This window comes from Amia ocellicauda, chromosome 16, assembly GCF_036373705.1.
Source record: "Amia ocellicauda isolate fAmiCal2 chromosome 16, fAmiCal2.hap1, whole genome shotgun sequence".
NCBI lineage: Eukaryota > Metazoa > Chordata > Actinopteri > Amiiformes > Amiidae > Amia > Amia ocellicauda.
The window spans coordinates 15,703,718-15,730,927 of NC_089865.1; the positions used below are offsets into that span (position 1 = coordinate 15,703,718).

A 27,210-nucleotide genomic window follows, 5' to 3' on the forward strand; every position below is an offset into this window, starting at 1 on the left:
CTCTGATGGCTACTTCCAGCAGGATAATGCACCATGTCACAAAGGTCGAATCATTTCAAATTGGTTTCTTGAACATGACAATGAGTTCACTGTACTAAACTGGCCCCCACAGTCACCAGATCTCAACCCAATAGAGCATCTTTGGGATGTGGTGGAACGGGAGCTTCGTGCCCTGGATGTGCATCCCACAAATCTCCATCAACTGCAAGATGCTATCCTATCAATATGGGCGAACATTTCTAAAGAATGCTTTCAGCACCTTGTTGAATCAATGCCACGTAGAATTAAGGCAGTTCTGAAGGCGAAAGGGGGTCAAACACAGTATTAGTATGGTGTTCCTAATAATCCTTTAGGTGAGTGTATGTCTATTATGTCTGTCTTCATTTTTGTGGAATGGGAGGTTATGTGGCAACCGAGTAATAGTAAGTGTTTATTTTAAAGCTGAGCACAGGCAGAAGGGGCCTCCTAAATTTATATTGATAAATCAACATTAACGTTGTTCCTCTTTGTATGTAGCTGAAATGTGTGTGTGTATTTAAGCAAAGAAAAAGCAAACAGGAAAATGGACCTGGAGAAGTCCTAATAGAGGAAAAGTGAAATAGATTACATCTTAACAAAACGTAAATATATAATAGAAGACTGCATGGTCCTAAACTGATTCAGTACTGGAAGCGACCACAGAATGGTTCGGTGCAGAATTCATCTCAATGCCAACATGGAAAGAAGAAAATGAATGAAGAAAACAAACAAGCCAATCGACATAATGAACATCAGAAATCATCAAGCGGAGTACCAATTCGAATTTAGGATCCTATTTCGTGTACTTTATGACCACCAAGAAGACCTAGATGCATCACAGTTATGTGATTAAATATTGTGACAACATGGAAGCAGGAATATTTAGAGGAACTCCTTCTCATCCCTGGCCCCTAAGTGGTGGAACGACCTTCCCACTGAAGTCAAAACAGCAGAGTCTCTGACCTCCTTCCGGCGCTTACTCAAGACGCATCTTTTCAGACAGTACTTGTAATTTAGTAATTTACTCTCCTGTAAGATTGCACTTATACAATGTTTTGTCATACTTCTTGCTTTGCTTTACTAGAACTCGTGTTGTTTATTTTGATTTCCCCTATGCCCCTTTCCCTCGGCCGTTGACTGTGACTTAACATCTTGTCTGCACTTATCACACACACAAATAAATCTCAACTGATTTGAGTATAAAACCTGAAATCAGAAAATAAACATAAATAATTGATGTTCCTATTGGCACTATGCTAGTTTCTTTTTTTTTATTAATACATTTTGCTGATTAATACTTGGTATAGAACACAATGACATGATGCTCTCATTTGCAAAGTGTGTTGAAAGAGAATTGATTTTATAAAATGTGTACACTCAGATTGACAAACGTTTCCTGTCCTTAGAGTATCACACCTTGTTTTGCACATCAAATCAGCTCTCAGATTTATAAAAGAGAATTTTGCTTTCTGTTTTTTGTTTTGCATTTGGTATGATCTAAAATTAACTTTACAGAACTGACAGAATCATCATATAGCCACACATTTTTGCAAACACATATTTACAGCAAGGCTACACACACACAGGGCTGAAGCCTCAATGATTTCTTAACACGTATCTAAACACCAGAAATGCAGGTGGACCCTCAGCTATATATATTTTATTCTGCACTGGCTGTGTATAGAACTCAACTCTACCACAACCAGCCATTTATCAACACCCCATTGAGTGGTTAACATCTATATATCTGTTGGAAAGGTTAAGCCATCAGGAGACATTTCAGTGTCAGTTTATTTTTATCTCTCTGTCCAAAATATGCAATTCTTTCCCCACGTCTATAATGCAATGAGTCATTGACAACTGTATCTGCTGCCTCTCCTCACTCTCACCTCCTATGCCTTACCCCTTTATTAAAAATCATGCTATAACTTTAGTTTATGTACAGCTATGTTTGACATGCAGGAAATAACATAAAGTTGTACAATGTACATAAATATGTACATTTCATTACTACCTGGAATGAATTCCCCCCTCATTGTGTTCTAATTTTGAAGCACACCATCATACCAAGGTAGGATGACTTAGTTAAAAGCTTCACTGAAGTTACCCTGAACATGCACCTCTCATGGTTAAGCAAGCAATTCACAGAGACAATTGGAAGTTCTGATATCAAAGCCACTTTTTCCACATTATGTTTATACTGTCTATATTTGCATTAATATCAGGTTTGCAGTTGTGCTATAATGCACCATCAGACTTTGTAGTGTGGTATAGCAATTTATTTGTTGGTGTCTTTAGATATTCACTTTGCATGTAACTGTTGGGCTTGTACAATTATGATACGACCGCAGACACAGGAACTCTTTAAACCTGTGACTGTGTTGTATCTTAGAAAAGAACAGTATAAGCATTTACAATCACACCACTGAGGTGACTATAAGTAGGCCACAGCTATCATCTGTGATAAGAACTTCATTCATGGGAAAGCTTTTTTTTTTATTCATACTGAATATTTATAAAAAGAGGAAACACACATTGTTTCAGAGAGGAACTGCAAGCTTTTGATTTGAAATTAAAACATCTTATAACTGACCAGCAGAGAGGAGAAATTCACTCAGACTTGAGACCAGAGCGATACGGCATCTATTAACAGTGTGATGCTAGAGAAAAATGGTAATCTGGGCATGGGACTGACTTTCAATCTCCTGCACTGCTGGCAAGATGATTACTTCCTTATCAAAAGACTCAGATCACTCGCTGCCTCTCATACACAACAAACCCTGGCACTGAACTACACAAACAGCTGTACAGCTCTCTAAGCTTGCATTTTTGGATGTAGCAGAGGTTGTTCACATGACATTATTAGAAGGAGGCATCAAATGCTTCTGTGCTTGACATTATATTCTTCTTCTTTTTAAAGATTTCTGTGTAGTTTTGTTGATTTATTTATTTAAAAATGTAATTATATCCGAGATTGTAAGGAATGATTGCCTCTCGATGTATGGAATTGGACCGAATTGTAAAGGGTTAAGGGACAAAAGAGTTTATTTTTCAGCGTGCTCTCACTATTTCTTTTTACAATTCTCTGTAACAAAATGTCACTGTCAACCACAGCCTTTAGATGGTAATCAAGCACATCACTGGATATTGGCGTTGGACTGGAGATTAAACTACTGTAGGTGTTGTTGGTTGAGAAACGTGTTTTTAAATTTAATTTTAATTAATACATTTTAATTAAGGGACATGAGTTAAAAATAAATAAACAGTGGGAACGATTTTGTGGGAACAATTAACTTATATCTGTAGAATCAAGAAAGAAATTAAATCTATTGAGATGTATTGAACCAAACTGATGCAAACTTGTGAGACTACTTGATTTTGACAGTTGGATTTTCAAGGTACAAATGTACAAAGATTTTTTATTACCTGCATGTAATACCTTGGACTTGTCCACATTGAATTTCATCATGGACAAGTGCAAGGTATTACATGCAGGTAACAAAAATGTCCACTATAATTACACTATGGGAGGAACAGAACTGGATGAAGTAACGCATGAGAAAGACCTAGGAGTCTATGTGGACTCCTCACTTGCTCCATCCAAACAATGTGGGGAAGCAATAAAAAAGGCAAACACAGTGTTAGGGTATATTGTCGAAAGTGTAGAATTTAAAACAAGGGCAGTAATGTTCAGACTAAGATCTGCGCTAGTTAGAGCTCATCTGGATACTGTGGACAGTTCTGGGCTCCACACTTCAAGAAAGATATCGCTGCTCTAGAGGCAGTTCAGAGGAGAGCAACCAGACTTATTCCAGGTCTGAAGGGAATGTCCTACTGAGAGACTGAGGAACTGAACCTTTTCACGCTGGAACAGAGGAGACTATGTGGGGACTTGACTCAAGTCTTCTAAATCATGTAAGGCATCGACCACATCAAACCAGAGGAGCTTTTCCAGATCAGCAGGGACACACACACCCGGGAACACAAATGGAAATTGGGCTTCAAGGCATTCAAGAACAAACTCCCAAGCGATGTGGTTGAAGCCGACAAGTTCAAATTCAAAAATAGACTAGGATCCTTGGATCACTTGGTTATTAATGGACACCAAACGAGCACGATTGGGTCGAATGGCCTCCTCTCGATTGGACACTTTCTTATGTTCTTACGAATATAGCTGACCCACATTGGAATCTAAAAACGAAAGGGTGAAAGCACATTGTAATGTAATAGCAAAGTCGAAAAATAAAAATGCAGGAACAGGAAAGTAATGAACCATGGGAAAGGAAACGTGGAAGCAGAAAGGTAATAAGTAGAGATGTTGAAATTGTAAAAAGCAAAGAAGTAGTAAAAAGCTTTTAAATGAATACAAAAATAAATGTTGAAATTAATTAATGAATTAATAAATAACTATTGCAATACATAAATAACCCCCTAATATGTATGTATGTATTTTTATCATTTTATAATCGTCCATCCTCAATAGCTATCTCCCTCTGGTGGCTGAACGTGTAAATGCCTTGACCTGACAGCGGAACCGTGGTCAGTGGCTGCGTTTCTCTCCGGACACATTGGCGCGGCGCTCCGGCTGTGTTACCCATGTGGGTATCCGCATGTTACAGATGCACACAAACATCCTGTATGAACTGTGTGCGGGCAGCGGCGTTTTGTTGAGAGAGGGTGTTGCAGAAGCATTTAACTCATAAAGCCCAACATTGATCATGGTAGGGAAAATTAAGCGAGTACGACAAAAGCTGCATCAGGAAGCTGTCAGACTGCAATATGACCGAGGAGAGCGATCTGGTCTTCTGGAGAAAGAAGAGACCCCGGGGGCTGGGTCGCTGTTTTTATTGAGTAAACCTGAGTTTAAAGTTTCCCAGCAGCATACACCAGACGATGTAAATGTCTCAAACGCCGAGAAACCAAGAAAGGGCAACGGCGAAGAAGAGGTCAAGGTACATCATCCGATTAATGGATGTGCTTGTTTTGTTGTATCAGCAGTGCTGAGCCTAACTTCATCGTTTTCCAGAGTCAGTGCTTGGTGTTTTAAAAAACAAACATGACACGTATGACTTTGTATGTATTCATGTTGTTTTTCATGAATACTATGTTCTACTTGCTTAAACAAGAACATGGCTATAATAATGTCCTCCCCCAGTGAAACGTGTGTGTTTGAATTGCAGTGTGTGGAAACTGCTTCAAGTTGAAATCTCTGTTTGGGTAGACATAACAAGTGACTGTTGTTGTTGTTGTTGTTGTTGTTGTTGTTGTTGTTGTCGTCAAAGTGCAGTTTTTAAAGCATTTATGAATAAAGCTTTAATTGATCTCCAGCAGCTGTGCAACAACTCTTAAAGCAAAGATCTAGCCTTAAACTCAGGCCATAGCCATAGAGCATTGCATTTGTGTTTTGTGTATTTGCAGATGCAATGGGTATAGCTGGAGTTTGCCTACTTCTTGGTCCCAGCATAGTGGGCTACAGTATTTAATTGTTGCATTTTCTTCAGTATAAATATTATGTGTTTTGTTGATTTTTAAAGACCTAAGTTGTAGCTCTTGTATCTGTTGTGAGTCATTCCAGCTCTGTTCTTTGAAAGATAATTGAAATACCAATACATCTCTATTTAGTTTCCATATCTCCATTTTGTCTGCTTCAGGTTCAGGTGAAAGTTTATCTAGCATTTCAGTCAGTATTTGCATTGTACTCTATATAAAATGAACATTGTTTATTTTATTTTGTCGCGTGTTTTTTCCACAGCAGTGGAATGTTTTTTCCTCTACAGTCTTTGCCAAAACCAAGATCACCCCTGAAGCTCTTGTGCAGACGTTGAAGCTAGATGATGCATGGAACGCTGTTTCCGTCCAGAAAGGTACCTTACAGAATTCAACTGTAATTCCTTCATTTCAGTAACACATTTTTAAGTTTAAAGATACTGTATGATGCAAGTTCTACTGTTATGCAGCACAGACCAGACCAGATATTTAGGCTTCCTACACATCTGTGCATGATGATTCGCTGCACAATGAAATCTGAACCCATTAAACCCTCAAATAAACTGACACTTAAGAGCCCTCCTTGGCTCTGTCAAAAGAAGCTGGTCCATTACGTGTTTTGGATCATCGCTAAAATGTCTGTTGTTTCTCTGAAGACCTATAAAAGTATTCTGGCATCCTTTAGTTAGAAATGGCTTCCGTTATCCAAACTCTGTATTCTTTCTCTACTAGGATCTGATGGAAAATCTATTATCGAATTCAAGGGTAGTGTGTTTTGGACTTTTGACATTTTAGCCAGATATCTTACTCACCCAGAGTCATACAAATCCATGGGAACCTTTTTCAAAAGAAACCAGATATTCATTTGGTTTACAGTGTTTTTTCTTCACATATCTCGTATTTAAGTGTAAAATTACAGCAAGCACAGCCCTTTTTTTAACTGCGCGTGTTCATTACAGTGAAAATGATGTTGTGTAGAAATCCAATTACAGCAGTTCTCTCCTGAGTTCAGAATGGGGAAGAGTGGTTTAATTATATTCAGTGCATGTCAAATCCCTTCTGAATCTCATTGCAAATCTCAGAAAGTTTGGCTTTGAATGGAACATTCCTGCTTTTCTTCTGACCCAGTGCCATCTGTTACAGATCTACGGTTCTGTGTGGTCTTAAAAACTTGTACTTTCCTTACTCATTGACTACGAAAGTACAATACTAATCAGCGTGGGTCAAGCGTGCAATAGGTCAGCTCATTGCTGCTGGGGCTCCCCGAATTGTGGAAAAAGTAATGCTACTTTTAATCTTGTATCTGAGTTTAGTGGTTTAAGCATATCTGTTTTCAGGTATACAATGAATTTAACACCTGTGAGACACATGCTTGCTTTATTCCATGCTTGCTCTTATTTATAATGAAGGTGTGGTGAACTGATTTGCAGCTGAAGTTGAATAAAAACACAGCACTGTTCTCCCTGGTTCTGTATCAATAGTTCTGTTATCTTGTCTTCCCCACAATATGCTGATCCTTTACTGTTCCCTTTAGCCAATTCAAAATTAATCGTATAGATGTATGCAGGTGAGTTATGTAGCCGAATACAGAAACATACAGTTTTGTCTAAACTGGGTGCATTTAGTCAGCTTCTGAGAACTGGAATGCATTGCCTTTATCTTCACATTAGCAGAGAGGTCTAGAATTGCTTCTTTCCTGATCACTTTAATTGACGTCTTGCATAGCAGAGATGACAGGGTAGTCTTTTGTTTCATTTAATCTTAAAGCTGCAGAACTTTTACATTTTGTAGAGTGCTTTGAGAGACTTGAAAGCTGTGTTTTTAGAGACTAAAAATTATCTACTAAGTGATGGGTCTTCTACATTTGTCAAATTTTTGAGAATGATGTACTCATTCAAAAATGTGTGGAAAAAGAAGAACTGAGGCGTTTTGAGGATTTGTTAGAAATGTGAGAGAAATCGGAATCATTGAAAATAATGATTTGAAGTATATGATCGGTCTTGCAACGCTGAAACCATTATTGGTATTAGAGGAATTCAGAACTAGGGTTTCTGACAGCTTAGCATTCACCTAATCATTCTGCATGCAGAGCTGTTGTAATGGGTATTATTGTACCTGAGATGATAGTTAATTTTTTTGTTTTCAGTTTTCAAATTGTTCCTTCAGTTCATGCCACAGTGGTAGTATACATGTACTGCTCTAGCTTTGGAATAAATTGTCAAATGTTAATTAAAAAAGCATTTAAAAGAGAATTTGGGACTAATGTCCTCTTTAAAATGTGGTCTTTGGTATTCTCAACCTTTTAGGAACTGCCTATACATTACAGTGCTTCGTGCCAATGTTTAACACTGATTAATTGATTCTTGGATGAGTGGGGTGTTGACACTCATTTCAATTCTTTAAAAGAAACCAAAAATACTCATTATTCTTCATGTAGTGCATTTATTTCTCAACATTCGCTTCAGCCTAAATTCTGGAAAGATTAAAAGTGTTTGTAAAATGCTAATTTTACATGTACATGTTATTAAAAGTACATGTACATGAAGTATTTGCATAATGTATTTTAAAAAAAGGATTTGTTGTACTATCCTACCTTATTTGGCTTCTTTGGCCAAACCATGTTTTGTTTTCTGGGCTATAATAAATCTGTAAAAGACTTTAAAAACAATGAAAGTATATGAGCACAAAAATCTGTAGTGAATCGGGTGCAGCTTTATCTTGCCAAAACAGATGTCATCTTTTGTTTGAACAGGCCAGTCATTTATTTTCCAGAAAAGTTCCCATTGTTTTCGTCAGTTCTGCCCTACTGCTGTGAGCTTGTTCGTCATTCAGTTTATAAGCTTTGCTCTCCCAGATTTCGCTTTTTAATAGGACATCCAAAGAACATATAGGGTGGGAATAAAGTTTCATGCCAGTTTCATTTACAGTTAGGCTAGTTATATTTGCTTAGATAACTCTGGTCTGCATCAGGGTTTTCCTTATCAATTAAATGTTTTAACAACTGTTCTGTTGTTTTTTACTTTTGTTTAAACAATATTATAGGAACTTATCTGCAAGAGAAGTTATCAGTTTTATGTCATTTGCAAAATTACATCTTCATATTTGTCTTTTATCCACCATAGATATAGATGATGAAGTATTACAGTGAAATACAGAATAATAATAATCAAAACAAATATTGTATATTTTGGCCTTTGATGTCTCTGTTTCTGCCGTATTTTCCGAACAACGCAAAATCTTTATACATATTTTTAGAGGAGGAAGATGGCTTTGGTGCATCCCTGTCCCAGAAAGGCACAGGAAGCAATCATTTTGACTAAAGGAAAATTACGTTCTCATTTCTGGTCTTCAGACATCTGAGACGTTTTTTGGCATTTCATGCAAGCCCTGTTCAGCCCAGAAAGTGAAGTGGCAGGAGATTATGGCTAAGATCAATGAGCTGGTTCGATATCCGTGCCTGTGTGCGGAGGAAAGCTAGCTGTCTTCACCAAAGGCTCTCCTGTCACCAGGAAACGACAGCACATACCTCCAGAGCCCTTCACCCGCAGGGAGCAGAGAATTATGACCATCTTCAACATCTGAGTCTTTGGAAGCTTTCCTAGTATATACTATGTAGCCTATGGCCTAGAGAAATCATACGGTTTGGAAAAGATGCACTCGGTCAAGAAAACTCCTGGACCAGAACGAACAGCTGTCTGTTCTTTTCCCCTCCTTTTCAGTAGTGTTTATGACAGGAGTGATTAAGGATGGGGGAAGACAACATGGTTATGCTGGCAGGACTGATCCAGAAGTTGTCTGTTGTCTTAATTTCAAGTACTGAGTTTTCCTCTCTGACTGCTGTCTCCCCAAACTCGAGGAGCAGTGGAGCAGACTGATTTGCTATCTTAATTTGAGACATAAAACCTTGTGCTTTTGAAGCCTCCATACACAGAACAAGCATTCCACCGTAGATGCTCACTTTTACAGCTGGTGTCACAGACCTTGATTAGCACTAGTCTTGGACTACTCTACCTAAAATAGCATTGGATAGTCCAAGACCAGTCCTCTTAAGTGCTATTCTGGCAGCCTAATCCATATGTTTTCTGATGAACATGCATTTTATTTTTAGTACAGTTTTATCTTGTAGTTCCATTAAATATTTAACCCTAATGTCAAGTGCAATGGTTATGACCTACTTTTCCTACCAGTTCTGAAGCATGAACATTAGATATGCAATAGGGCGTTCAATTTACTGCATGTTGCATGTTTCAAAAGATAGTTATTTTATTTGAACTATTTATAGTGTGTTGGATAACAGAAATACATTGCACATGTACTATTACAGTCAATAACACTATTTTCCCACCCACCTAATATAAGTCATTGTATTTGTTTTTGTACATCTGGTTGCCTTTTACTTGCAATTTGATTATAAAGCCCTCAAATCCTTACTTAATCCTATAGATGTATGAAGAAGTGTATGAAGATTTTTAAGAATTAATTTAAATACTAAAATCATACTTACAATACCAAAGTTTGATTTATTAGAAAACAATTGTTTTTCTTCTCAATGATAGATTGTCATTTAATGTTGATCACTATAAAAAATACATACAATAAAATTAAGATGCACCTTTCAGATCATTCAATACCAAAATCCAACATTTGCAGAATTAATTAAAAGCAACACGGCATGTCTGATCAAGAAGTCTTTATCACATTTTAATTCACACTGTGCATGAAAGCTGAAAGCAGAATTCAGTGCCTTGAGCTCATCAAATCGTGAAAAAGCTTAATCTTTGAAATATTTACTTTGCGTCAGTTTCAATACATTTGAACACATTTTGCCTTCACATTGATAAGTTGTAGCACTTTGTGGTTTAAATAAGAATGATCATGCATAAATATTTCCCGGCAGCACAAATTAATTTCCTGTTGAAGCGATCCAGTTCAGACGGCTCACACAAATCTCTTTTTCATGTGCATTAACAGTATGCCAGATTGAGCTAGAAGGAGACGATGAAAAAGAAGAGAACAATGAACTGCAGAAACTGGGTCGAATCATTACAGTGCCAAGGGAAGAGGTGGAGGAAAGACCGTCTCCCTCAGTGACTGAAGAGCCACAGTACCTAACTGGTTTTCATATGCATGTGTTTTACAGGAAGGCAAGGTTAGCTGGACAAATTTTGACCCTGGGCTTACATTGACACCTTTTAGCGTTTTTATCCAGTGAACAGACTGCTTTAGCATGATTTGGGTTTTCCCCATACAGAGATGTCAGTACTGCCATCTGGTTTTGGGACTGAGCATCGGCCCAACAGCTACGTGACAGTATTTCTAATGTGTGAGTAGGTGACAAAGTTACACCCTTGTGCCCGCTGGTGGTTTGACCACAAATAGTCAATCTGCTGTAAAGTGTTGTCAAGGTTACCCATCATACCCTGCCTTTCAGGATAACATCATACATTGGGTTAGAAACTCTGTGTAAGACATGGACCACGCTGATTGATGAATGTCAAGAGATATTTGCCTGACGTTGAAAAGCCAGTACAAGAGGTTGTTTCTATTACAAGGTTGCGTTCCACACTCTGTGGCTATAGGTAATTTTATTATTTGCTTATTGTATGGAAACAACACTGAATTTATTGTAGTGGAATGTTCATGTATTGTATGTATAACTGGTTAGTTTTAGCATTTTTTTGTTTACGTGATGATTGCAGTTTCACTTTGTATTTGTATTTTGCACTGAGACATGCAGAGATGGCTAAAGTTCTTAGCTGAACATGGCCAAAGCATGGTATAGCCAATATAAATCTATTTCCTTTTTGACCTTTTAGAATTTAATGCTGAACGTTATTGAAGATTGTCTTGCGTTCATGTTATTATGGTTGTAATGATGGTGACCTTTATTCATTTGGAGTGAGCACCTAGTAGTCTAGTAAAAAAGTAATGGATACAAAAAATGTATAAGGGAAGGCAGGTTATATGGTGATATTCTCTTAATTTCATGGATAGACTTTACTTGTGGTCTAATAAGCATTCATTTACATTTTCAAGTAGTAAGAAATGTATGTTTATATCATCAAATCCACTGAGGTCAATAGTACAACTGAACAAATTAATTATCTCTGAGTGCAGTTCATATATGTAGCAATATATGTCCTATATATTTTATAGCACTTCTGGTTATTTGAGTGTATGGCACAATTATCAATTCATTTTGTTTCCAATGTGGTATTAAAAGTCGTGACTTTTAATTTGATTTTATAAAGTTATAATGTGTTTAGTCTTCTGAAATTCCAACATTGGACATACTGGACATTTGACCAAGAATTGTTGTCTGTCTGCTTTTGACAAATGTTTCTCTTCTGGAGAATTGTCTAATCATGAACATTTAGTCTGATGTTGTAGCTATATTAATCTGTCACTAGATGGAGCAGTGTCAAAGGGAAACGTTCCCTTCCTAGTCAACGTATGATTATATTTATTATCTGTTTGAGTTTGTTTTATGGGTAGCCATCTGTGTTTTTAAATTGTGTCTTCAGCAGTTTTCTTTTTTTTGACAACACCTCAGCTCATTGCGAACTTCATGACACTTACAAATGTCCTCCGTCTGCAGGTAAAGAATTAGCCAGGTCAGGGAAAATGGTTTGTCTTGTGTATAGGGTACCACTGCTGCCATTATAGTATTTTATTTCTCTGGAGTTCTAGGAGGAGAACATAGGTATGTTTTAATAATGTACTGGAACTGATCCACGAAACTGAACTAAGATTGTTTGGTAGGCGGGCTGTGCCTTGGTGTGTACTGTTTTCTACTGTTTTTAAGCTATATTTGTATTTGTGTAGTTTGGATGCACATTATTGTGTCTTAAATATGACTGTTGTAAAGTAAATTAATGTAAATGTTTAAAAAGCCCTATTAAAAATAGAATTGAGAGTGTTTGCTGATTGAAACTGTCACTGATGTAAAAACCCACTCCTGAGAACACAAACTAGCTGAATTGGCTCTGAATGTATGATTTGTAATTTTCATTTGTAACTCCATTTATTCCTTGCTGAATTATAGTAATCTTAGGAATGAGACCCTTTGTGTATATCCCTGGTAAGAAATTCAGCAGGCTCAAACAGAGTTTTTTAGGGCACTGAAGGAAGCTGTCTTCTTGATATTTTGATTAGTTTACTTATACTTTTTACTTGATATGCATTTGATTAACCAATATATATGATTTTCACCACTTTTTTGTACAGTCCAAGTGAACTACAATAGCACATTTATATCTTTAGATATTGTCTCTCAAAAAATCTGTATTCATGTGACTGTTTGCGGTGTCTGCTTTAAACTCCGGTTAAATTGTTCTGTAGGCTGGTACTGCCCAATCTGGGGCTTCATTTTACTGCCTCAACACTGGCCTGTAAAAAAAGTTGTCTTTGTTTTTGTTCCCTGTGCATTTGTCTAATGTCCTCTGGTGTCCTGTTAAATCAGAAGAAACTGCATCTTTGTAGCTGCTGTAGCTAAAAAAAAATAAAAAAAAATCTATAAATGGCAATACATTTTTCTGCTTATTTGTTTTTAAATAAATGTACTGCACTTGTTTTGTTAAATACAAATGGGTGTTATTTCTTGACTCTTAACCACCCTGAAAATATAAACTTTTAAAGTGGTTGAAATATTCTGCACTGCCACTAAAAAATGTGAAATTACCTTTTAGTTGCCATTAGGATTTAATACAAGATGGATTTGTAATTTTTATATCTTCTCTGGATTTGCTGTCAGCTTAGGTAGAAGTTTGAACAGAAGGTGGTCGTCTTTTTAGTACTTTAAATTATATTCAGGAATATAACTGGCTTTTGCAGCTACCCCTAAGTGCCATTTACTATGACACCTGTAATTGATCATTTTTGTAAGGATGGTGTTGATAATATTGATTATTATAAAAATACTTTTGTCCTATGTGTTTGCATCTGAAAAAGTTATTTTTATTACTGTATGGTTGATTCGCTTCCTTTCCCCTGCTACTTATGATTAATTCTGGCAGACACACTGAGCTGTAATGTATACATAGTACACCTTGTGGAGGTAGAATCAGAATATGCTATTAAGTTGCATCTAAATGTATTTACTCAAAAGACAATGAAATGTTTTCACTGCAGATGTTTCCATTTGGAATACCTTAATCATCCCAATTCACTGGGGCTAAGGTCTGGCAGCAGGGGAGATTTGCAACTCCTTTCTTTCTTTTTCTGTTTGAGATTTTATCTTTAAGTGCATTATGATGTTGAAAATGAAACAATTTCCCCACAAGATGACTTCCTCGGGGTACTACATGGCATTGAAAAATTGACTAAATCTATTGTTGCATCGGCAAAACAATCTGAAACCTTCGTGCAGTCTGGCACTCTTGCCTTGTTTTCCCATCACATGCAAATTCCCCCTGGTGATGCACATTCTAATACCGTATCACGTGTCCAAAACACTACTCCCCGACCGTCTTTTCACCAGTTATAGTTCCTTGCTCAGTGTAAACAGTTTAAAATATTTCTCGTCCCCATAAAATACATCTTTTGAGCTCCAGCTGTGCTCATCTTATCTTCTAAAGGATACCTTGCAGTTACAATTGTGCTTTAGAGGTAACAGATTCTGGAACTGATGTAAACACAAACACACACACACAGACACACACACACACACACAGACACACACACACACACACACACACACAATATACTACAACAGACTCCACTCACAAGGTAAAATCACCTCTTCCCTTTGGTGATGTCTCTGTTGCACCCTTTCTCTTGTATGTGCTCACCTATAAAGTAAAGTTTGTTTCCGGTAGAAAGACATGGCATACAGGAATGATCAAACATTGTGATTAGAAGTATAAACTTTCCCTCCAACTGTCGGCAATGGAAGATTTGCTGCAATGTTTTCATCTCAGGTCTTTCGCACTGTAGTGTAGAAGCGCACTACTGCAGTTCTGATGCAGTTGTCCATGTAGGGGTGACCCCCTGCATCTGCTGATGCAACTGCAGTAGTTTCTTTTCTCCCTTTTGTTTGATCTTTTTTTTTTTCTACTGGTTTCCTTTCTATAGATGCATACAATTATCCCACCTTTGCATGCAATTGGATCTGATTTGCTTTATGAAGGCTGTACCCTAATGTCTGCAGTATTCTAATACCATCCTAGTCTCCAAATACGATCTTATTTTGACGTATTTCTACTTTCACATGGAATTGCTTCTGCACAACAACGGCCCTGTGGATATCCGTGTATTATTAAGATCATTCTGTGACACATCATCTCTGATGCACTGAACTAGATATTACCCGGCAGTGACTGCATTTTCTTTTCTTTGGTTATACACACACAATTAAAAAAACAAAAAAATATCAGGCTTATCTGAAGGCCACGTGATGTAATTTTATATAATTCTTGTAACCGTTTTAATGGTCCACCACAGCCCTGTAAAAGACGGGCCCGAGATTATTACTGATTCTAATTGTTTTAAGAGCCGTGACAGGTTTACTGTCGCCCTTGCACTGCTGCGATCACGTTGTTCATATCTTAGTCTGCAAATATTGTCCGCAGCTCTGTATTGGAAGGGAGAGTAGCAGCAAGACTGATACAATGTAACATTCAAGCTCTGCTATTCTTAGAAGCCACTGTACGAATGGCTCATGCATGAAATCAGGGTCCAGTAGCGACAATGTTCCTCACATTTGTAGAAGTACCGAGGGCTGGTACAGTGCAACATCTAGAACGGTGACAGCCAGGGATCACGGGTTAGGGTTGCTTTTCACCTGCATTCAGGTGAAAGGGCTGGTCCGATGAAGAGACTAGCAGCTCTCCGAGGTTCTGTCTGTATGTAGAAAAAGCAAAAAACATTCAAACACAATAAAGCCCCAATGCAGATGCTTGCAATCTCTTCACCCCTATTTACAGAAGGGTGATTGAGTTGGCCAAGCTTTATTTTATTTTTTTAGTGCTTTTTTAATGGTTGTTTTGATTTGGACCACAGTTTGGTTGAGCTTGTACTCCAGTGTGTTTGTGCAGATGGTGACTAGTCCCTGCAGTTACAGTGAGAGATATAAATAGACTGCGTTCGGCTCCCTCCCTCAGCGCTCACTCTGCTGCCCCCCCCCCTCCGCCTGCCCACTCCCCCTCTCTCTGATCTTGTTCCTTACTCAAATTCTTCTCTCTCTAATGTTTCATTTACTTATTTATTTTGCCACCATTTATTTGCAGATGCTTTTTCTTTCAGAAGCATTTTTCCCCCTTTTACAGCTGTGTTTCTATTCTCTCCTGAGCCGCAAACATGAATTACATATTTATAAAGCATTCTGTTATTGCGTCCCTAAATGAGATAATATTGCTGTAATTTATCACTGAATTAAAAAAATGATAATTAATTATTAAACCACACAAAGGAATATAAGAATTACTTTGTCTGAGCTATTTTACTTCTGTGCTCCTGTCACTGCAGTTCATGTAGTTGTATAACTGAGGTATTACTGTAAGCTCTGCTTTACTGCTGTCACCAGTTTATCCTCCTGAAAAGCATTAAAAAAATTGACATGACCTTATAATTGTGACATCTTATTTGTGTGTTTTCCTACATCTGTTAGATTTCAGCTTCAGGGGCTGATATTCAAATCCTGCAAGTACTACACAATTGGGACACATGGGAACATTTGGAGTCCGTTTCGAAATTATTTTAGAATAAAGACATCCAATGCGACACCAAATATGGGTCACCGTGTGTAATAAAGTGCTGTGTTTCATAAGCATTGAACCATAGCATTACACTATTACCTTCTGGGCTTTAAGTGATAGTCCTTGGTTTTATTACATTTATTATGCTTTTCTTGTTTTAAGATCCATGTCAAGTGTTTTTTGTCTCAATCTTTGAATGTGGAAAAATAATTAGATTTTGATTTAAAGCATTCTGTTTTGTGAATCTTTCCTATGTGATACAATATCTTTTGCTTGCGTTTTTAGGTATTTCATTTGACTAGCTTTAGATTTTTGGAGTCTGGATACTTTTGTGGGGAGAAGTATTGTCTGTAATGTAGAACTTCTATTCTGTGGAAGTAGTATACTGTATACGTTTTGTGTATACTGTATTTACCTGGCCTCAGTTTGGTTATAGATGAGTGTAACCGGAGCTCTCTCTCTGACCAGGCCTAGGAAAGGCCTAGTGACATTCTCGGTCACAAAGAGATTCAGCATATTTTTAATCTTTCAGTCTAGCCATTACCCACTCATTATAACTAGGATTCATATTTTATCAGACATATCCAGTGCTTCCATTTGATATTAATCAACCCACATTCGGCAGATAAAAGCAAAGGTCTTGACATTGGTTGATTTATTCTACTAATGAGCATGAAATCTTCAGAGTTCAGAATTACCAGTTACAAGATTGATTTGTGTGCCAGGAAGAAACTGAATTCTAATTTCAATATACCCGGCACAGGGCAGCGTGATAGAAGGATGCTACATTCCTGCCCTGGCCTTTCACATTTTCTCTGCCAGAACTAGAAGTTACATCCTGGAAAGACTACGTCCCCCAGAGACCCCAGCGGCTAACATTGTCTTAATGACCGACAAGTGTATCACATCAGTTTGATGAGATGAATTGCTCCTCGTTCCCTTACTGGGTTTGTTAGTACAAGCAGCGTGGCTGGAGAGCAAGTTGCATTGCAGTGCCGTGCCCGAGTCTATCTGATGGTTTATGCATACTGTTAAAGTGATGGTCAGTGTGTCTTGTACTTCCCTTAGACACTTTTAGTTGGATTTGAATTCTGTTTCCATGGTGAGGACAGAGATGGGAGTTTTTTTTTTTTTTTTTTTCTATCTTTCTTTTTCTGTGCCAATTAGAAACATTAGTGACCATTTTATCCTTGTTCAACAGTCTTTGCTTATTTTGCAGTTACAGACTGTGGTGCTGAAAAAGTCAGGCTGTCAGGAAGTTAACTATGGAAGAGAAATCACAGGTGTGTTACTTTAGCAGCTGTAGCAACACTTGGGGAAGTGTATCGCTATATGTTGTGGAACCCCGTGACATGCTCCTTAAACAGCATCTGTAGAACCCTGCTATTTTGGCAGTCAGTTGTTGATTAATGGAGATAAGATCAACACATTTATTCCTGTTTTTCAGAGCACTTAAACACTCTCCACTCTTGGGATTTGCAGGTTAGGAGGAGCATTCAGCTTCAAAGCTTAGCTGTTTCCCAGTTATAAAATTATTTAATTTGAAAGTAATTATGAATGCTTTAAAAGGACCATTTATCATTTTAAGTGCATGTACTAATTAAAAAAAAATCTGTACAAACACATTAGTAGGTGATCAGCTGGCTATATTTCAACTTTGGTTTATTGACATATAAAACAAAAACATCACATTGTCGTATTTGTTTTTTCTTTTGTCTGGTTAATACAAAAAGCATTGCCTTTGAATTTGTATGTCTTTGTTTGATGTCCAGACGGTGGCAGCACTAGTTTTGCAGGACTGTTAAAATCAGCTTGCACTGTGTAGGATAGGTTGTGACCATTTACTGGCATCTTTGACCCTGGAATTTCCTTTCAGGTTTAAAGCCTAGCCAACATGGTTTCTAAACTTGCTAAATCATTTTCATTTGCTTTAGTTGTTTGCCAAGAATGCCTTGATGAGCGTTAAACATTTAATTCAAATAAGCTGCAGTAATAAAATACAGTGATTTTTATAGTTCTGTACTCTTTTACATCATACCTATAATCCGAGCATATAATTTAACAGGAAATAGTGAGTACTTTGTCTGCCACTAAATGCATGCCTAACAAACAAACTAACAAACTTTTGAACGGACAGAAACAGAGTTTTGACTAGGGAATAAATCTTGAGAGCTTTATTCACGGCCGTTCACACATCTTCTATATATACTTGCCTCTTGATAACAGGCAAAATATGTATTTTACACCTGATACTTAAAGCCAGTGATATATTCCAGTGTCTGACTATTTTAAGGTGTTACCTCCTTTTTAAATATTAACTCATTCTTTTTAGGTCAATTATGTTTTCCCCCCCAAATGTCATGGTGTGTGTAATTTCCTGTACTAAAAAACTGCTCTTGAAATTCCTGCGCTGCATTCATTAAATCAAGGAAGAGGGTGTCTGGGGAATTTCTGCACTCCAAAATTAAGCCTTGGACGAGTTGTTGAGGGATAATTACTCGTAAGTTGAAGCTCATGTTCAATGTCAGCAAGATTCATTGTTATCCACTGTGAACCCGACCTTGAGTAAACAGGAGACACAAAGTCGAGATTTATATTGTCGCTGGGATAGTTAATACTTGGATGAGACTTTGATTTTCAGAGCCCTGTGTATTTCAATACATTAGCTGCTAATGTTTTCATGGAAGTAATTGGTCTGGGAGAGGGACTGTCTAGAGCTGTGTCCAAGTTTAGTCAGATTTGTAAAAGGTTAATGGTTTCTCCTTGTGGTAAGCCGACATAACCTGGACATCAAATCTGTTAGATGTGAATAACAATGTGATCTCCGTTTTATGTTTTTTCTTATTGGTTTGATTTTGTCTTCTCCTTCTGATGCTCACATTTTTCAGATATTCATGGGGTACATTTCTCTGTTATATAACACAGAAAACATTTTCCATCAGCTTTCACTAGTAGACATATGAGAGTGTATTTACGTTGTAAGATTATAATGTAAATAAACTGTTTTTGTTACAGAAGAATTGAACATTTCACCCTTTAATCCTCAGCATATATTTAAACCTCAGAAATCATGAGGACTGTCTCTTTTTCCTGAACTGCCAATCTTAACGTTTTTTGATTTTTGTAGAAATTGTACAACCGTAATTAGAAATCACTGAGAACATGTAGAATCAAAGTGTGAAGAATTGAAAAGAAAAATAAGCAAAAACATTTGTACTAAGGTTTTAAATAACATTATTACTTATTAAACGTACATTTTGCATAAAAGCACTTCATTGGCAGAGAGAAAAAAGCTGATTATGTATACATTGCCAGATTGTCTTTTGCATTTAAATAGGATTTCCAAGTAGCCCCATTATTTTCACTGGTTATTTATATATGACACAGTACAGCTTTTTATAATTTCTTTGCCATTAATCTGTGCCAAGTTTCTTCTTGAAAACTGAATATTGAGATTTCATTTGAAACATGTCAAGGGAAGGGCTGTGCAAAATAGAGGTCCGCTGCTGAACTCCATATGAGCCCTCTGGCTTCTTTCATGATGTTCCACCGTTTGTCTTTCAGCAACAAAAGTAAAAATAACATCTGCTGTAAGATTTTTTTTTTTTTAAATAGGGAATTGGTTAGCATTTCAAAGTAGTGGTAAAAATACGCCTGTGTTATGCAATAAAATGAGTGATGATGTTTTTCTTGAATTTCACATACATGCTAGCACAAAGCTAATCTATATAGAGGCCATTTTTAATCTAGTGAACAACTTCTATGTCAAGAAGTCTTTCTTCCCATCTGCCAATTGGACTATATATTTACGAGTAGGGTACCTATTTGGTGTTTCAAACTACAGGTTTGTTTTCATGATATTAAGAAGCTAAAAGAATAAAAACACAAACTACCAAACAAAATACAGACAAGCATATAACATACAAACTCTTTACTTAGATTAAGCAAGAAGTCAAGATGCGTATAGCTTGTTTAGCTAGTTGTCTTTTGTGTCTTTCTGTGAGCTGAATTACTTCCATTTTGGTCTAGCATTAAAACATACAGCATGAATACCTGCTGCACCATTTAAGACCTGTTCTCTGGGTTTTCAAGGATTTGAAACTTGGTATAGCACAGCCAATCAGGGTACATTCTCAATGCTAAATTCACACTAAGCCATTTGTCATCCACTGTTTAGATGTTATGACTAATTCTTTACAGAAGCCCTTAAAACCATGCTGTGCCCATAGTGTGGGGTCAGATTCCTTGAAAGATTTATGACTGAGTGTTGGAGAGGGTCTACTTCCATCATAAATCCTGGTCTTAAATGCCTGCTAATCCAGATCATCAGAATTTAATCCCCTCGCATTATATTGAGTCACTTTTTCTTTTTTTCTTCTCTTTCACTGACGGTTGTGATGTGTCATGGAGAGAAGATGAAAGATTTTGGTGCACCAGGCAGCCAGTAATGAGGGAGTTGTAAGTGGAGGTGAATGGGTGTAGGGGTGAGGTGGCTGGGGGGTCTATGATCTTTCGCTGCTGCAAACTAACTGTTGTAGTTGTAAATGGTGGAAATCCACCCTCCTCAGAAACCTATTACCACCATTGTATCAATGAAGCCTTGTTATAGTTTGACAGAGCTTCAGAACTACTTTAGGAACAAGGTCAATCTAAAAAAAAAACATACAAGAACAGTGTACCAAAGCAACGCCATCTGAAAGGATATTCAGATATTGTCCTCTGGTCTGTTTTTCTTTTGCACAGTTTGATTTGTTGCAATGGCTTAATTAGTTCAGTCTAATTACCAATATCTGTGACTGCTTGTCTTCTATTTACCTTACAAGCAAATGTTCTTGTTGTCAGTGCGTTTCATTTGAGCACCCACAGCTTACTCCAACAAATATTATATCTGTGACGTTTTTTGTGGTGGTGGTGTTTGTTACTTGTCACATCAGCCTTTATGGGATTGTACAAGAAATATCCCCAGTAGCCCTCCCTAAAGTAGCGCCTTGATACATTTTCGACAAAGGCAAAGACTTTCCAAAAATAGATGTGGAGGGGATATATTTAAAGCAAGCCTGCTTCTGTGAAAACGACAAGCTTTCAGTTTGAACAAGTATTCATATACTATATGTGGAACTGCAAATAAAACTTTCTAGAGAATTTCCAACTAGCCTAAAACATTTTAAATATATCACATATGTCATATAAATCTAAACTTTAGCCAATGGTGGTTTTGTGGTTTTCAATTCATTCACTTTTTCTAAATCTACCTCAAATCCAACTGTTATAGCAGGCCACAGATTGTAAATTTCAAAATGCAAATCCACCCTCATCTTTTCTACAGTTTCATTGGTCATGCACAGTTTATAGTCTGATTGGGGAGGTTCCCCCCCCCTTTTTCCTTTTTCAATTTATTCAATGCTCAAGTTCAAACTCCCTGTATTGAAATCATAAACCAATGTGTAAAATATCTTTCAAAAGTCTGTACAGCACTGTAACACACCAGTAATGTCACTTTTATTGACAGATAACAGTTAAAGTATAAGGAAGTCAGGAACAAAGAAAATGTAATTCACCAGTGTAACCAGTGTAATGTATTTTTTAAATGCAACTAGTTGCTGTTTTAGAATCATCCCTAAAAGCATATAAAAACATAATTAATCTGTTTTTGAATTGCTGCTACAAAATAGATGCTTCTTTTTAACATTATTATCCTTGTGAATGTCACTTAGCTTGTATTAAGAGAAGAAATTAAAAACCAATAGGAAAAAGAAGAAAAGCAGCGAAGTGTTGGGTTTAGTTACCAACGTATTGATTTCAGTGAATTTTCTTTTCCTTTCTTTTTGGTATCAAGAGGGCTATTCATGGGAACAATTGCAACATCCAAGCAGCCAGTGAATGTGTCTGTGGTGTTTAAATGGTGGACAATTTAATTTCTCTTTCTATAATATTTTGTTGATTGTTCATGGGAGACGTATTGGATATCGAACCAGAAATGTCTTCAGGCAAGATTCTCATGACAGTGTGATAAATCAAATATTCCTGCCGTGACTCAGACACTACCTCTCTAGCTTCCTGTGGAAGATTACCCCCAAACCTGGCCATGAAGGTGATTTATTTGCATTTGCAGAAATAAGATGCTTTACTCTTCCAGGACCAGGGACATGGATGGAACATGGCTGTGAGCTGCAGTAACTTCCATTCATTGAATTTTCCACAATCATCAGATCTGACCTCAGTTTTGCTGGATAGACTGCAGACATATTTTCTGAGAGGTTTTCTGCTAAAGTATGCATTTGTCTTAATGATTCAGGATATGGGAATATAAACATCAGGGTATACTGTATGGGTATATCAGTCTTAGTGGACAGATCATAAGTTGAAAGCTTGTGTGTGTAGCATGTGTGCTCAAGCCCTGCTTGGATTCAAACCACCTCCCAGCGCCTGATCTGTACAGCCCCAAAGAAACCGCAAACCTGCTGTGCAGAAAGTCCAGTAGCACACTGTCTTGATCTCTTTACATGAACACTTATAATTGTTTGCTTTTGGGAAACAAACAAACAAAACCTAAAATGAGGAAGAGGACAGGAAAATGTCCTACAACTTAATCTGTTTCACATAGAACACTAAAGACATTGGGATCATTTCATTTGGTAATCAAACTCCACAAAGCAATTGACCAACGTAAGATCAAACTACTACTTCAAGCTCAACCTAGGACCGTGGTGCACAAATTTAATTGCTGTTGTATTTAAGACTTAAATAAAGTGGTATTTCTCATTGCACATTGAGAATGTGGGAGTTTGGAAACTAGCTAAGCATGACATTAAAGTTGGTTTGCTGGGATTATTTCAGAAGCATCCTGATGAGTCCTTGAATCAATAAGCTGCGAGCAACCAGATAATGAGATAAAAATGAAACAGCCTTTTCTCATTTGTAGACTTTCTAATGCTTATATTCTGATCAGATTAAAATTCTGTTGTTGAGAATTGAGAATATGTCTATGTTGAAGGAACACAAGAAAACTCAAACAAACAAAGAAGGTAAGACTACATGTATATTTAATTTCCATGGTCCCCAAGACCTGATTATGAACCAACAGTTTAAACGTATTTGTTAAATAAGTGGCCATCTCTAATCTCTGTTGGTAAGACTGCATGTCATCTTTTGTATAGCGTACCAACGAGTGAACTAAACCACACTGACAGAACTGACATATTGTCAGTGAAAAGAACACATCCTTCTTTCATTAATATCATGCTTTGTGTAAGAATGCTTAAGGGAATAAAATGAATTTGTACTTTTGAGGGGAAAAAAGGCTGAAGAACAATTAATCAGAGTTTTTCATCAAAAGAACATGATGCATCTTTATTATATCTCTCAATATAACTGTACAAAGTGCATTAGATATAATGTATTATACATAACAATGAGCAACAAAGATGTTTTGTCGTGATAAAATTTGCCTTTCGTTTCCTTTTTTATGATTTTCTGTCTGAGAAACTTTTGTCTAAAAGGCCTCGAACAGCTTCTACAAATGTTAGCCTATATGCAGTGCTCAGCCATTGTGAATGAAAAACTGCATACCCTCCATGGTAGGCCATAAGGCCATGTAATCATTTCAAAAGATTCTGTAATATATCCTGAAAAGCTTGTTGCACTCACATGCGTAGGATAAAGATATCTTTAATGTGTTCCACTAATCCACTAAGTAAAATGAGCTGGGATACTGTTTCTCTTTTCCAGTGAGATTTTGATTTTGTTATAGCTTTACAAGACTCCAATAAATGAGGTCAAATCAATTGACCCATACTGACAGCACAGCAGAAATATACACATTGTACAAATCCCCTCGGAAATCCACATTGTGTCCACATTCAGTTGTCCAATCGGACGTTTTTCAATATCTGAATCTCTTCCATAGAGACGGGGCTACAGAAAATTGTCTTTAAGAAAGGAAAGTGCATTTCTCAGGGCTTTGCCTAATCAGGAATCAAGGCGGAATGAGGTCTGCAAGACAGGGAAAGTAATTTCCTTCAGGAGCGTAGCCAATAGAAAAATGGACTGTGTTCAGAAATAAATAGTATACCTTTTTGACCGCGTGTCTGGTAAAGATCTTCTGCCAGGTTTCCGAAGATGTGCTAGTTATAAGATGCTTTTAAAATAAAGATGGAATTGGCCTAATTCAAGAGCATCCTTCTGTAGATTTTATTACAATGCCAAAGGTCATAAGTTATGATTGTGGCTGATTGCCCTCTGGAGGAAAAGCTGGAGGAAGGTGTGTCAATGCAGATTAATTGAAGCCTATCAGTATTTGACTCTGACCCAGTAGAAACTCCTCTTCGCCCCTGTGTCGGCTTCCAAAGCACTCAGACATTTTTCTACTTGATAGAGACAGAAGGGGGGAAAAAAAGTAAAGAAAAGAAAATGAATTGTGTGCGGCAGGAAAGGGCAGCTTGAATTCCCCAGCCATTTCGAATTAGTGCTATCAATTTCATGTGCGTGGTGAACACTATGCTCTCAGTGGGACCAGCTCAGTTGCAAGGACGTTTCATCACAGCAAACACAATAGACAGAGGCACAGGCTCATGTTCATAGTATCTGCAGTCGGGATGTGTTAACAGAGGATTTTAGATGCCTATCTGCCCATACTTTACTGTAACATCGAAGCTACAATTTGTTGTTTGTACTTTGATCACTGATAAAGAGTCACAACCCGCAGCCAGGGAAGAAATACAGTGGATTGCACAGTGTCTCATCCGTTCAAAACCTGTGTACACTGTTCAGGCCCAGGAAGGAGCTGTTATCCAACTTCCACTGCTTATATCAATGACAATAAATGTCAAAATGTTATTGGGAGTTTACATTTTTGGATTAGAATGACAGAAGACTGACCTCATCTGTCTTCCCATTTAATTTGTTTAATGCTTTAATCAAAAACATTTGCTCCATGAGTATTCATGTAAACCTTAATAATCCATTCTCCCAGGTTCTATTAATTTCATGATTTTATTCACATTATGTGTATTGCGTATCCCACAGACACCGCTGTACTATAAAGCTAATTAAAGGGAAATTAAATGATCACAGTGCGAATGTTGTCTATTCGTACATAAAACCAATATCCAGCCGTTGCCGTGAATCTCGCAGCCTATTTAATTGTTTATACTAAACAGCCTCAGGACTTCAATACTAGGAGAGGATGCATACCATAACGTGTCATGTTAAAAGTATCACTAAGCGAAAGAGAAAAACTTTAGATCAAAATGTTCTTCAAGGGAAGGGAGAGCTCCCACAATAACTAATCGTGTTGCATTATACTTCTTGACAAAATATGGTTGTGTAATTGAACTCTCAAACTGGTGTAGCCTTGACCTCTGAGCTGTTAATGTGGAAAATATCAATATTCATTTTTTTCCCACCCCCCAGTGAAAATGGCAATTAAGCATTGAGTGTGACGTGATGTACCATCTGTTCATAACCCCTTAGGGAGCTTTGGATGCCTGATTGTCGGTCTAGGCAATTATTGGCCCGTCTGTGTGGCGTTTGGAGCTCGGTGCAGTCTGATAGTGTTTCTACATCCTCTTCTGCGGGCGGAGGGAAATCGAATGGCCAGCCATTGACCTGGGCTGTCTAGGGGAGATGCACTGTGTTTGAAGGTCATGGAGGAGCTACGCTGAGAGATTTTTCACCCAATAGAATGAATTGCAGCAGTGTAAACAGACTTCCATTGCGCGCTGCCGACTGCCACACAGATGAAGGATTGCTCTGACTTTATAACTGGCCTATTAATTTGAAAGCCCTCCACGAGGAATTCCTATTAGCTTTACTGAAATCTGTTGACAGTCATTCCAGCAATTTCAGTACAGTACCAATTTGTTTGAGAAGTATTATTTGTTAGTCCATGCTTATCGGCTTATCCTTGTGATTTTTTTCTGAATCTTACAATGTTCAATTCCCTATTGGAGGGAATAGTTTTGTCAACACTAATAAAGACACTTTACTTGATCGTTCTTGTTCTTTGAAAAGTGATATAATTACTCATATAAGAAAATATGAAGGAGTGATTAGGGCTATGGCTGAGATATCCTGAGACATTGCTATTGTACACTTGAGACCCAGATTTCTCCAGCAAATACCCAAATATATTAATTATGAACTATGTAAATCACTTTGGATAAAAGTACCGGCCAAATACATTAATTTTGATATGGTGGCACTTCAAACAATAATATTCCCTAAAATCCATTCCAGTGAAATACGGTTCAGTCAATTTTAGATTGAAAATAGATAAAAATGCATTCATCTTGGCAGGTGTCATTGATTGGAGTGACCTCTGTACTGTTAACAGTGTGCGGTAATGTCACTAGCGGGACAAATCAATGATTTTGTCAGTATTTATTTCCCTTTTTTGTACATCTACATGATTACAAATATGTTTTTATTTATTTAAATTAGGTTTCATTGATACTCATCAACTCTGTAAACATGTACAAGTATTTACACATGTCCTCTACACATCCACATAAGAAAAAAAAGTTAAGGGAAAGTGGACAAAATAAAAAGACATTTCAAAATTACAAGTCTTTACTTCTAGGCTAATATTACTAAGATAGTTTGTAAACAGATATCATTTGTCAGGGGCGGGGGGAATAACTATTTACTAAAGCTCCAGCTGTACATTCAAAGTAAAAGCTTTTAGTAGGTCCCCACTACACTCTTTGCAAACATTAATTCCCAGCCCCAGGAAAGTATTTATAAATAAATAAAACCTCTTAATACATAATGGGGGATCATAGTGTGTGAGCTCGTTATGGTGACGCCATGACTCTCTGAATACAGTAGTGTATATAAACCTCCTACATTAGGTGCCTGGTATTTTAGCGTAGCGGATTTGTTGCTCTGCTGGTGTTGGCCATTGCGGTGTTTACCTGAGACACTGGTTTTAATCTGTGTGACCACATGCGCAACATATTTCTATTTCTAAATCCAGAAGACTAAATGTTAGTTTCTATGAATTTCGGTTTCT

At 37.3% G+C, this 27,210-nt stretch overlaps 1 protein-coding gene across 1 annotated transcript in view; it reads left to right on the forward strand.

Moving 5' to 3' along the window:
• Positions 1 to 4,587: 4,587 nt before the first annotated feature.
• The window catches only part of slx9 (SLX9 ribosome biogenesis factor), a 68,422-nt gene continuing 45,799 nt past the window's right edge, over positions 4,588 to 27,210 (forward strand). The window contains exons 1-2 of the mRNA XM_066688074.1: positions 4,588 to 4,970; positions 5,771 to 5,882. Coding sequence (XP_066544171.1) covers positions 4,737 to 4,970; positions 5,771 to 5,882 — 346 coding nt within the window. The 5' untranslated portion in view covers positions 4,588 to 4,736. The remainder of the gene's footprint in view (positions 4,971 to 5,770; positions 5,883 to 27,210) is intronic.